General features: G+C 49.5%; 1 protein-coding gene across 1 annotated transcript in view; it reads right to left on the reverse strand.

Moving 5' to 3' along the window:
• Nucleotides 1-8,169: 8,169 nt before the first annotated feature.
• Nucleotides 8,170-13,007, reverse strand: part of CRYBG2 (crystallin beta-gamma domain containing 2) — a 29,361-nt gene continuing 24,523 nt past the window's right edge. Inside the window, exons 18-22 of the mRNA XM_016219514.2 lie at nucleotides 12,672-12,811; nucleotides 12,159-12,282; nucleotides 10,577-10,735; nucleotides 8,521-8,680; nucleotides 8,170-8,414 (exon numbers count right to left, since the gene is read on the reverse strand). Coding sequence (XP_016075000.2) covers nucleotides 8,326-8,414; nucleotides 8,521-8,680; nucleotides 10,577-10,735; nucleotides 12,159-12,282; nucleotides 12,672-12,811 — 672 coding nt within the window. The 3' untranslated portion in view covers nucleotides 8,170-8,325. The remainder of the gene's footprint in view (nucleotides 8,415-8,520; nucleotides 8,681-10,576; nucleotides 10,736-12,158; nucleotides 12,283-12,671; nucleotides 12,812-13,007) is intronic.

The following is a 13,007-nucleotide window of genomic DNA, read 5'->3' on the forward strand; positions in this document are numbered from 1 at the left end:
TTCTGATGGGAACATCCTCCTTTGCCTTTTCCCCTTGGGAAAATCCCCCTGGATCCTTCAAGAACTAGCTCAAATGTCCCCTCCTCCATGAATAGTCCTATTCCCCCGAAGCAGAATTACACTGTACATTCTAATAGTCCTGCTGCCATTATAGCATTTCTTATTCAGTTTTATGATTATTTCAGAATGTGTCTCCCCCTTGGACTATGAGCTCCTCAGAGAAGGGACTCTCACTCATTCATCTTGCCTGACACAGTAGTTATCAATAAATTGCCTGAAATGGATGGATGAGCAGAGGGATGGGTGAAGATCTACCTTGGAGAGCTCTATGGTGCCATTGGCTCACAGCCCTCTTTCGGTGAGGATAATAAATGTAGGAAGATCACCCTGTAATATATGCTGCATCCCCCTTCCCCTCCCTTCATGCTGGCTGTATTCCATTCCATCATTGAGCTCAAGTACATATTGAGCACCTCCCCAATGTGGGACTGTGATGGCCCTGGGGACAGTCATCAAAGAACACTGTAAAACTGGGACAGGGAGTGGGCTGAGGTGTTTTGCATGCTTGGGTCCCTCTTGTTCTGCAGGTCTCAACACAAACATTTACTCTGAGTAGTCTTCCCCAGACATTTACCTAGAATATGTTCTCTCATTTCTTTTTTCTCAGGTTACCCTCTGGACATCTTCATAGCATTTATTGAAATCCAAATTACCATTTTTTATTTGTCTTCCCCCATTCGAATGTCAGCTCCATAAGCACAGGGACTCTGCCTTTTTGTTCACTTCTATATACCCAGTGCCTAGATCAGTACCTGACATGTGATAAGCACTTAAATATATCATGTGCACTGGCCGGTGTGGCTCAGTTGTTGGAGCGTCATTCCATGCACCGGAAGGTTGCTGGTTTGATTCCCAGTCAGGGCATATGCCCAGGTGTGGGCTCCATCCCTGGTGCAGGAGGTAGCTGATGAATGTTTCCCTCTCACACTGATATTTCTCTCTCTCCCCCACTCCTTTCCTCTCTCTAAAAATATCAATAAAAATTTAAAAATATATATTATGCTATAATGATCTTTTCTTTTAATATATTTTTATTGATTTCAGAGAGAGGAAGGGAGAGGGAGAGACAGAAACATCAATGATGAGAGAGTCATTGATCGGCTGCCTGCTCCCTACTGGGGATGGAGCCCGCAACCTGGGCATGTGCCCTGACCAGGAACGGAACCATGATCTCCTGGATCATAGGCCGATGCTCCACTGCTGAGCCATGGCAGCCAGGCATGAAATTTTCTTATGATCTAGCTTCCGCTTCACTAATTCATTTGTGTCCAATCTGATGTTAAATCTATTCACTGAGTTCTTAATTTCTATTATTGTATTTTTAAGTTCTAGAAATTCCATTTGGTTCTTTTCTATAATTTCCAGTTCTCAATCTTGTCTTATATGTCTTTGAACATACTAAGCTGTTATTTGAAAGTTTAGTTGATAATTCCATTATCTGGATCTTCCATGTAATTGAAGTTTTTATTATAACTTCTGTGAGGGCTGGGCTGTTGTTTCCTATTCAGTCTCACTCCTCAGATGTAATCTTTCATGGTCCCAACCCAAAGTCTAGTGGGGGGTGAGGGAGTTTACCAGGGCTCCCCTTTCTTAGTGGGTCTTGAACTACAGTTTTTCTCTCCCTAGCCCCATAAATCTGTAGAAAGCTCTGCTCAGTCTTTCAGCTGTCTTTTCTGGAAGCGGCAAATACTTTTAGGGAAAGAGCAGCCCCAGATGGAGGGTTCACCTTCCTCTCCACCCCCCACCCCCTGCTTTTTTTAAATCCTCATCCAAGGATATGTTTTGGGGTTTTTTTTAATTGATTTTTTTAGAGAGAGGAAGGGAAAGTGAGAGAGAGAGAAACATTGATGTGAGAAACATCGACCAGTTGCCTCCTGTGTGTGCCCCACCTGGGAATCAAACTCACAACCTGGGTATGTGCCCTGGCTGGGAATCAAACCCACAACCCTTTGGTGCACAGGACGATGCTCCAACCAACTGAGCCACACCAGCCAGGGCTCCCTCTTCCCCTGAATTCTATGCTGCATTAGTAACTGCAATACTTAGCCTGCGGTTTCCTCATAGTGCGCCTGGTACATCTTTACTAACTGTGTGAATACAGGCATGCAAGGCTTGGAGGTGGCGGTGGTCACCTTACAGTCACACGTTCAGCTGTCCCTAGTACCTACGCTGTGTGACGTTCTGTGCTATGCCGGGTTAAAGAGGTGGCAAGACGTAGTAACCCCTCACAGGACCAGCCCAGATTCTAAGTAGAAACTATCTTTAGAGCAGAGACCCATAGAAGGGACTCTTGGAATGCTGAGGGACTCTCGCTCCTGAAGGAACGTCCTGGGGGAGTGAAGTTTCCCAGGGGATGGGGCTTCTGAGCTAAGTCTTAAAGAACAAATAAGAGTTTTCCAGATTAAAAAAAAAAAAAAAAAAAAAAAACTGGAGAAGGGCTTTCCTTGCAGAGAACATGGGGTATAAAAGAGCCTGGAGCCCTGGCCAGTGTGGCTCAGTTGGTTGGGCGTCATTCTGTGCCCCGTAAGGTTGCCAGTTCAATTCCCGATCAGGGCACATTCCTAGGTTGTGGGCTCGATCCCTGGTAGGAGGCATGTGGGAGGCAGTCAGTCCATGTTTTGCTCTCACATCAATGCTTCTCTCTTCCCTCTCCCTTCCTATCTCTCTAAAAATCAATAAAAAGCCTGGCTGGTGTGGCTCAGCAGTTGAGCATCAACCTATGATCCAGGAGATCTTGGTTCCAGTCCCGGTCAGGGGGCGTGCAGTAGGCAGCTGATCAATGACTCATTGATGTATCTCTCTCTGTCTTCCTCTCTCAGAAATCAATAAAGATATATTTTGTAAAAATCAATAAAAAATCTGCCCAGCTGGGCGTGGCTCAGCAGTTGACCATTGACCTAGGATCCAGGAGATGGCGGTTTGATTTCCAGTCAGGGCACATGCCGGGGTTGCAGGCTCGATCTCCAGCCGGGGGCTTGCAGGAGGCAGCCCATCAATGACCCTCTCATCACTGTTGCTTCTCTCTCTCTCCCTCTCCCTTCCTCTCCCTCTGAAATCAATAAAGATATATATATATTTTTAAATCAATTTTAAAAATCTTTAAAAAAAATAAAATAAAACCAGTAAAACATATCCTTGGGTGACGATTAAACTTAAAAAAAAAAAAAAGAGCCTGGAGCAGTGAGGTGATGTAAGTTGGGTGTAGCTGAAGGCTAAGTGTGGGGGAGGGATGTTATATAACCCAAAACACCAGACTAGGAGGAAGGCAGGAGCCTTGAATGTCACACTAAAGAGGTTGGCCTTGATCCCTGGGGACAGTTGTAAGGGCTGTGGTCCAAGATTTCCCATTTTGCTAGTTAAGGTTTGGAAGTCAAGTTTGGAGAAGGTGTACAGTAGGACACAAGTTGAGAGATACACTAGGTTCTATCTCCAGCTCTGCCATTAATCTGCCCTTCTTGGGCCCTCAGTTTTCCAATCTGTAAAATGAGGGTTTTTCTGGGCTCTTTAAGCTTTATGACGAGGGTTCTGTCTATCCAGATGTTGTCAAGACAGAATAAAACTGCTCAGAGGGCAGGAGAGGTAATGGTGTGAAGCCCCACTTCTCTTAAGTACTGAGAGACTCTAGACATCCATGCCCCAAATTCTGATGACCCTTAAAAACCCTTCCAGCACCTATGAGGCTCCACCACCACTAGCAGCTCAGGCTCACACCGTAGCAGAGGCTCAGGATGTGAAAATGAAATTTCTAGGGTAAGGAACGTTTTACAAGTATGAGCCTGGCATTTAGGTATCTTCACATGCATTCCCAGCATGGAACAAAGTACAACAGGGCTGGCCCCAGGGCTTAGCCTGTCCAGCTGCCTCTTCATAAGAGGAAAGGAGATTGCCCGGTGTGACGGAGCCAATTTTCAGCAGGGGAACCTTGAACTTCAACATGGGCCTCCTAGCTCCTGGGCCAGTGCCCTTCCAGCACATGCTGCCTCCCCAACTCTCACGAACCCCCAGAATCACCCACAGGTGTACCAAAGGCAGCTAACGCTTGAGTCAGGGTTAGGAGAGACTTCTGGGTAAGGAGCTGATGGGGGTGGGCAGTGGTCAGTAGTTGAGAGCCCCTCCCATTTCCCTCCCCACAACCCTGAGGACCCTCAAGACCCCTGCCCCCTCCCTCTGCACTTCTTGACTTCGTCTCACCAGTGTACTCTCAGTTCTTTTTAGCCAGGGCTGGAGACCCCTAAGGTCCTACTCAGGCTTTTCCGAGGCTTGCAACAGGAGGCCCAAAACTATAGAAGGGAAGTGAGAGGGGGTTTTCTTTTACTATCCAGTATGCAAATGAGACATAAAACAGACTAAGAAATGGAGAGCAGGCGAGGCTGGAGCTGGGCTACAGAGCCAACACTGGGTCCTCCAGGAGGAAGAAGGGAAGGGAACCAAGTCTCCTGGGGCAGCCCCAGAGGTTACATACATGACTGTGGCTTCAGACAGACCTGGATTCAAGTTCAAATGAGACTAGCTCCACCATTTATCACCCTGGATAAGTCAATTAATATCTAAGCCTCAGTTTCTTCATCAGGAAAATGGGGGTAGTTATAAAATCTACTACAGAGCCCCACTGGGACAATAAAGTGAGAGAATATACAAACAAAAGAGAATGGGTCCTGGCCGATCTGGCTCAGTTGGTTGGGCCTCGTCCTTTGCAACAAAGGTTACTGGTTCAATTCCTGGTGATCGTACATGCCCGGGTTTCAAGTTCTATCCCAGGTGGGGGGCATGCAGGAGGCAGCCAATTGATGTTTTTCTCTCTCTCTCCCCCTCTCTCTACCTATCTCTCTAAAAAAAAGAAAAATCAATAAAAAATATATATGTATTTCTTAAAGTGGAGAATGGAGCACAGCCCAAGCAGCTTTGTGATTCATCTTATTACCCACCCCTCGCTGGGACTTACATTCCCTACCCCAAACCTCCTCCACTGCAGTTTAGTCCCCCACTTGTCCCTCCATTAGCCTCCCTTCCATCCATTCTAGATCAACACAAACAATCCTTCTGCTATTTTCTTTACCCAGATCACAAAATGCTAGGTCTTAAAAAACTTCAGAAATAATTCACTGTAGTCTTCCTAGTTGAAATGAGAAATACAAGGCCCAAAGTCAATGGGTCTACCTAGAAACTAGGTTCCCAGATTGCTAATGCAGTGCTCCTTTGTTTTCACAGAAATCTACTATTTCACCCCCAACCCCAAATATTAATGTTCTGAACCTGTGGAGCCATATACAACCTTACCTTGAAATCTAAATCTATCCCAACCTTTTCTCTTTCAGCTCCTGTACCCTGCCCCTATCTTCTTTTTAAAAAAATTTTAAAAAATCATATACTATTTACTATGTGTTCACACACTTAAATGGGTTATATTGCACTTAATCCTCCGGCTGCTCTTTTGTTAAAGTCTCAGAGAAACAGTTTCTGGCCCAGGGTTGTAGAGTTGATAGGTGATTAAACCAAGATTCAATCCCCAGCAGGCATGACTATAAGCCCAGGGCCCTACTTACTGCCCCACAGCTGCCCCTGGGTTTGCCCACCTCCTATCCCTTGGGATTTGGCTGGGTCCCAACCCAGAATGCATCATCAGCCAGGGCCCTAGAACCAAGGACCTGAAATCTGTCAAAAGGAAGCAACACCCCACCCCATAGGCCCTCCCCCATAGGTCCTCCTTCCTTTCCCTTTCTCCCGCCTCCCTGGTTCAAAAGCAACCAAGCCAAAAGGAGCCCGCAGACAGCTCTGTGCTCATCTCCAAAAGCTGCTACCCAGATCCTCCCAAGATGAAGGGCTTCTTCTTCCTCCTATTCACCATCAGCCTCCTGGTTATGATTCAGGTAAGAACAGCCCCTCAGAGGCCCTGGCACCATCGCCCAGGAGTCCCCAGACCTGCCTGCATGGGAGGAAGGGAATGCAGACTCCTAGAAACCCAGTCTTCTCCCATGGGGACAAAGGCAGAAAGGCTCCAGCAGGTGGACCAGAGCCTGAGGGGGGATCTGGCTCCCAGCCTTCCAGCCCTTCTGGCTGGGTTCAGACAGCTTGAGGGCTGCCCCTGAACAAAAGCCTATACTCCAGACTGGGGAGCACTTTCAGGGTGCTGGGAACACTGAGGCACCCAAGGGGTGCTGCGGAATAATAGTGAATTTAGAGGCCTGGGAAGACAGCCCTGAGCGAGGATGGCATCAACCCACAAGGAACCCAGGGAAATGGTCTTATTAAGAGGGGGCCAGGAAGTGTTCAGGTGGAATCTGATCCTGTTCTGGAGGATTCTACCCAGGGAGAGAATGTAGAGAAGGTAGAAATTGCCCACTCCAGAAATAGGTGAAGTCTCAAAACCAACTGCTATTCCAGGGGCCAGCTTCAGCAGCACCCCATGCCCAGAGGGCTACAGTCAGCATAAGGACAGGAGCCATCAAGTTCTTGATAAAGAGCAGCTTGATCAAGCATCAAGAACAGCTTGAGCACCATCAAAAACAGCTTAATCTCCATCAAGAGCAGCTTTAGTTGCAGCTTGACCAAGCATTGAGAACAGTTTGATCACCATCTGGCATGTCCTCAGGAAGGAAATTGTACCCTCCCCACCTATCCATCCACCCACTCACACTTTGCCAGCTGCCTTCTCACCAGCCTTGTCTCCTGTGACACCCCCCCCCCACTGTCATTGCTCTTCTTCCCATTCAGAATATGAGGAAACTGAGGCTCAGATAGGCTAAGTCCCTGGTCCAACTGGTAAGGTCACGGACTGGGGCCGCAGGCTCCCCTATCTTCCACACCCTGGAGGAGCTGGTGGCCTGGCGGTGACAGGAAGGTTCAATAGGAGGTGGGCTAGGGACCGCCTTTGACCCTGCCTGGGTCAAGGCAGGAAGCAGCCAGTCATCTCCATGGGCACTGGTGGCAGAAGTCATGATCATGGCATAGAGAAGCGGGGACTATTGTACCGGGTAGGGGATCTGTGTCTCTAAACAAACATGAGATTCAAAAGCCTCCTGAGCTTGCCCCACTTCTCTTGCAGATACAAAGTGGCATCTTGGAAAACGTTACCACATCTGCCGCGGCCCCCTACCCCACCGAGAAAACCATTCAAACCCCCCAAGTGGCGAAAACCACCAAAACCACCAAAAACGCCCAAACCGCCGAAACTCCCCAAACCGCCGAAACTGCCCTAAGCACCAAAACCATGCAAACCATCAAAACCATGCAAACCGCCAAAACCATGCAAACCGCCAAAACCATGCAAACCGCCAAAACCACCAAAACTGCCCAAACCTCCAACACTGCCAAGACCGCCGGAACCACCACCTCCCGCGCCGTCGTCGCCATCTTCACTAAGAAAGCCAAGGGCACAGCCCCAGCACTCAGCAGCCTGGGCAGTGGCAGTGTCCTTATTTTCTTGACCACCTCCCTTATCCAGCTCTTCCACCTCAGCTGAGGTGACATGCCTCAGCCCTAGCCCTGTGTCCTCTGAGATAACTGCCACCATCGCTAACAAGAGAAGCTCCCCATCCCCAATCCTTGGGAGGGGTTGACACCGGAGATCACCAGTTGTGGGAATTGATCGGAAGTGCCTTGGGAGCCATGGCCAACACAGGGAGGTACTGATAAGGAGCTGTTAGCATCACCCAGCTGGGGGTCAATAAAGTTGTCCTGTACTTGGAGCAGGGTCCTATGTGTGGTCACTGGACATCGCAGAGCCCCAAACGCCAGGTTTGCAACAGCACCAAGGAGCCTCCCATGCCCCATCAGCAGGAGGTGGTGCCAGGGAGCTCCCACTCCAGCTTCCCTGATCCAAAGTCCAAATGCTGAGGCTCCTCCCCTTAGGATCACCTAGCAGGGACCTGCCATTTCGCCATCAGAATCCTGCACTGGGCCTGTGAGGTCCCTGAGGGTGGGGCCAAGGGGCTTGGTTCCTGTGTGTGCCCCCCAGCCCAGTGCCAGACCTGGCTCAGAGCAGGCTCTCAGGCACATCATTGGGGTGACTGCATAAAAGACCACCCTCACCAGTTAATCTGGTCTCAGGGCTCCCTCTGGTGGCAGAGGGAGGCCTTACACTTGAGCCCCAAAACAGGAGCTAGAAGAGAAGGCAGGTGAATGAACCCACTCCCAAATACCAAGCGCACAGAGGGGAGGACACCAGGGGGGATATTAGAAAACAGCTTATATTACAACAACAACAGCAAAACACCTATAAAAACGTTTCATCCCAGAGAAAGCCTCCAGGGCTAGGAGGGTGGGGTGTCAAAGCACATGAACAGTCCAGGTCTGGGAAGCCCTGTCCTCGGCCAGCTCCCACAGCACTGCATGGTCCCGGTCGTATCCCCGGCCACCTGGGGAAGGAGAAAGAGATGGGAAGACAGATGGTCAGAGCAAGCTGGGGACTCCACTACCCTCAGCCCCCCCCGGTGCTTTCTCCCACACACATCCCCACCTTACCCTTCACATCTAGGATCCGGCCTTCAAACATCTGGCTGCAGATGTGGCCCGAGTTGTCGATGCTCCATGTCTGACGGGGCAGGCGGCTCTCAGCCCACAGCACCACCTTGGAGCCTGTGCTGGGGGGGCCAATCACCTGCAGGCTCATGGTGGGGGCCACCTGAGGCCCCAGGAGGTTTTCAGGCACCATTCCTCTCCACAGGGACCCCACCAAAGGAAGACACCCTTGACACACCCAGCTTTAATCCTGATGGACTGTGACCGTGGGCAAATCTCTTAATCCTCTTGGGCTTTGGCGTCCTTAGGGATGGAAATCCCCGAGTGCTGGTTGTTACGAGGGCTCAATGTGAGAAATCATAAAAGGGCTGGGAAAATATTAGTTCCTCCAGGAAACCTTCCATGACTGACTCCCAAAACACAGGCTTCAGCATCAGACAAGCCTAGCACACCTACTGGCTGTGTGACTTTCAGCCACTTACTTACCTGTGCTCTGCTTTCCTAACCTGTAACATGGATAGTAAAATACAATCTGCCCATAGTGCCATCTAAGGATTATATGAGGTATGCATGTGAAGGGCTTAACATGGCACCTGGTACATAGCCAGTTTTCCCTTTCATTCTAATTAAAAGACAAACCCCCTTTAATAGCCTACAAAGACCTATACTCCCATAACCTTTCTGATATAATCTCCTGTTACTTAGTTCTTCACTCACTTCACACCAGCCATTCAGGTGGATTTGCTAGTCCTGGAAAATGCCAGGCATGTTCCGACCTCAGGGCCTTTGCACTTGCAGTTCCCACTACCTAGAACACTCTTTCCTCAGGTACCTGCATGGCTGCCTCCTTCAACCGTCACATTCTCAGAAAGGGCTCCCTTGTCAGTCTCAGGACTTCCTATTCCTTTTATTCATTTACTTTTTTCTTTATTGCAGCGATTTTCAACCAGAGTGCCCAAGAATTTTTAAAACATGCACTACCTGACTATTTAGTCAGGGGCACCGACCTCTTTTCCCTTAGATTGTCAAATTAAAAGTGACAACAGCCAACACAATAGCTGTCTGGTGTGAATGCCCTGTCTTGAACCATAATTATATAGGTCATATAATAGAGTTGCATCTTATTGGTCATGTCGCATAATGAGGTTGTGTCTGATTGGTTAATTTTTGGTACCAGAAACACTTATATATGAATATAGGCACCCAATTTTTTAAAAAGTTACTTCGGCCCAGCTGGTGTGGCTCAGTGGTTGAGCATCAACCCATGAACCAGGAGATCACAGTTCAATTCCCGGTCAGGGCACATGCCTGGGTTGCAGGCTTGATCCCCAGTAGGGGGCGTGCAGGAGGCAGCCAACTGATGATTCTCATCATTGATGTTTCTTTCTCTCCCTTCCTCTCTCTGAAATCAATTTTTTAAAAGGTCACTTTGGAGCAAAAAGGGTAGGTAATTACTATTATTTTTTTGTGTAAATCAATCAAAATTATACCTATCAGATCAGCAAAAAGTATATTTTTTGGTGTGCTGCAGAGTTTTAGTAGTTTATGTGTGCCATGAGATGGAAAAGATTGAAAATCGCTGCTCTATTGCACTTTCCATCATCTAAGGTGCTGATAATTTACTCATTTCAGTCGTTTCTGCCACTCCCCACTAGGATGTAATCTTCAGGAGGGCAAGAGCTGTTTCTGTCTTCTCACTACTTTATTACCAGCACCTAGAACAGGACCTGGCACATAGTAGGTGCTCAGGAAGTGTTGTGGAATGAATCTATCATTATGATTAGGATCCAAGTTCTGTCACAAGATATCAGAGCTGGGAAGCCCCTTAGAAGCATCTGGTTCAATGCTCTTGTTTTGCAGATGAGGGACTAAGGCCCAGAGAAGAGCCTGAATTGCCCAGGGGTACACAGCCTGCATTCACCTCTTCCCCAGGGTCTTGGTGTCTGTGTGTGTGTCTCTCTGGCCCAAGGGTGGATTACTGACTGGGCTGGGACTCCCCAAGGTGAGTCTGTGTATGCCTGGGGCCCTGGTGTCCCTGTCCCAGCCACTAAACCAGTACCTGGTTCTTCAGCAGCCCATCTTCATAGTACCAGATGCAGCTACCTCCAGCTCCAGGTTCAGAGACCACCACACGGCCTGCCTTCATGTCTTCCACATGGTCTGGCACTGCCAGGAATCCCCTCAGTGCCACATTCCAGAGGCGGAAATAAGCCCGGCGCTGGTGATTGGATGGAGCTGAGAGTCAGGGCTCCCAGGGCAGAGGTGCTCCCACCTGGGCCCCCAACACCCATAACTCTGGACCCTCCAGTATCCCGAGCCCCCAAGCCCTCCTTCCTGCCCCTAAACCTTCCTTGGCCCTCCTTTAAATCACCCCTTATTTCCCGCACAAATACCAAAGGCAGGTCCATAGCACACATCCACACCCATACAGTTCCATGTCCATAGATACCCACAGACATGTGCAGAGGAACATGCTGGCAGATACACCCAAGGTCCACATGGTTCCACAGAAGTTTGCAGCAGACACAAACACACAGATGCTCACAGCCATGCGAACTCACACATCCTAACTGATGCACCCGTCCCGCAGGCTGCTCTGCACCAGGCACTTATGTTTGCTAGAAGGATGGATACAGGTAGGACTACAGATGCGCACACACCCACCCAGCTAAAGAGGGACCACGGCAGGGCAGACCCTGCGCTGTCAGACATCAGATCCTCGGATGCTGGCCATGGCAGTAACAACAAGAATCACAGCTGACATTCGTTGAGTGCTTCCCCACTCAAGCACTGTTCTAAGGACTTTACATACATTATTTATCTTCAGTCCTCAAACCAACTCCATCATATGTATTACCCCCATTTTAAAGATGAGGAAGCTGAGGTCCATGGAGGTGCAGTACTTGCCCAAGGTTGCAGAGCAAATCCTTGTCCACTTCTCTGAGCCTTTCTTTCCCCATCTGTAAAATGTGGGAGTTGGAGATAATCTCCAAGATTTTTTCTAGCACTGATGTTCTAAGGGTCTGTGAATGCAGGGACCACACGATATCCTCACACAAAGACACACACGCTCTCAACAGCGTCCCAGGCGCATGTAGTCATAAACACACTCTCACAGACGTGTACACACACACACCACAGGCCACCGACACAGACACATGGACATGAATGACTTCACAGACACAGAAATGCCCTCAGATGGCACCTGCACACCGCACAGACCTCAGGGCCATGCCTCCACATTAATGCACAGACACATGGCCGGACATGTGGACAGAGCGATGCCCAAAGTGAGGTGTGCTCACTACTGCTGGCTAGTATGTGAGATGATTTTCTGTCCTACATGCATAAATTTACTGTTAAAAATTTAATGGCAATTATTATATTGTCTATTAAGGAAAAATCATATATCCACATCGATCTCATGATTTTCTGAATATTATTCCTTAGAATATGGACAGAGTAGGAAAAAATGGTGAGTTGATTTAGAGGAAAATACTAAAAATAATAAGTATGAATGACAATGTGGCAAAAATTGTGACAAAAGCACACAGACGCTGAGCTTAGGAAGCGTGGGAAACACACAGATAGGCACACACCAGACAGGCCGCCGTGGACACACAGCCTGACGAGCTACCCACCTGCTTGATGGGGTAGAGGGAGCCCACCCTCTGCGTCCCACTGTAGGTCAGCCAGTTGGTGATCTCGCAGCTGCCCACCAGCCACTGGCGGCCCCGGAAGTCACTGTGTTCGCACAGCACCCAGCTGGGTCCAGCCAGTGCCAGAGGCAGAGAGGAAGCCAGCCCGACAGGCAGACAGGGACAGACAGACAGGTGGGGGAGAAGACGCGAAGGTCAGAACTTTCTCCCCCTCTTTCTCTCCCCTGCTGGGACTCCTCTGCCTGGAGTTAGGGGGCCCAGGGGGGAGAGAGGCTGGGAAGTGGATTTGGGGTTTGCGAGGGTCCTGAAGAGCCCCTTCCTCCCTGGGTTGGGGTCCAGGCCCTGAGAATCAATGCCCCTCCTCGGCCCACTTCTCCCTCCGTCCTGGCTCGGAGGGGAGAGGAATAGAAGTAGTAAAGGGAAGAAACCAGGGACCCACCTGGCCCTCACTTACTAGCAGCCCCCAACCCCCTGTGCCCCCCACAACCCACTCACGTGCCCCCCTGGATCCGCACGGACAGCACATGGTTGTTGAAGCCCTTGGCTTGCAGGCTCCGCACCTCTCCATTGAGCTCAATCTCCTTCCCCTCGAAGCACTCCAGGCCGTACAGGAAAATGGAGGGCTCCGAAAAGTGCTGCGGGTCCAGGAGAAGGCTTGAAACCACAAGAGCCCTGGCCCCAGACTCAGCCCCCGACGCCCAAATGGGTATTTCAGGCCCTCTTCCCTCCTGACTCCTGGACCTGCCATCTGGGTGTCCCCCAGAGTCTCAGATACTGCATGTGCCAGAATAGGCCTCGCATTGCCCCTCAACCCTGCTCCCCAGTAAATGG

Source organism: Miniopterus natalensis, chromosome 9, assembly GCF_054644295.1.
Source record: "Miniopterus natalensis isolate mMinNat1 chromosome 9, mMinNat1.hap1, whole genome shotgun sequence".
Classification (NCBI taxonomy): domain Eukaryota; kingdom Metazoa; phylum Chordata; class Mammalia; order Chiroptera; family Miniopteridae; genus Miniopterus; species Miniopterus natalensis.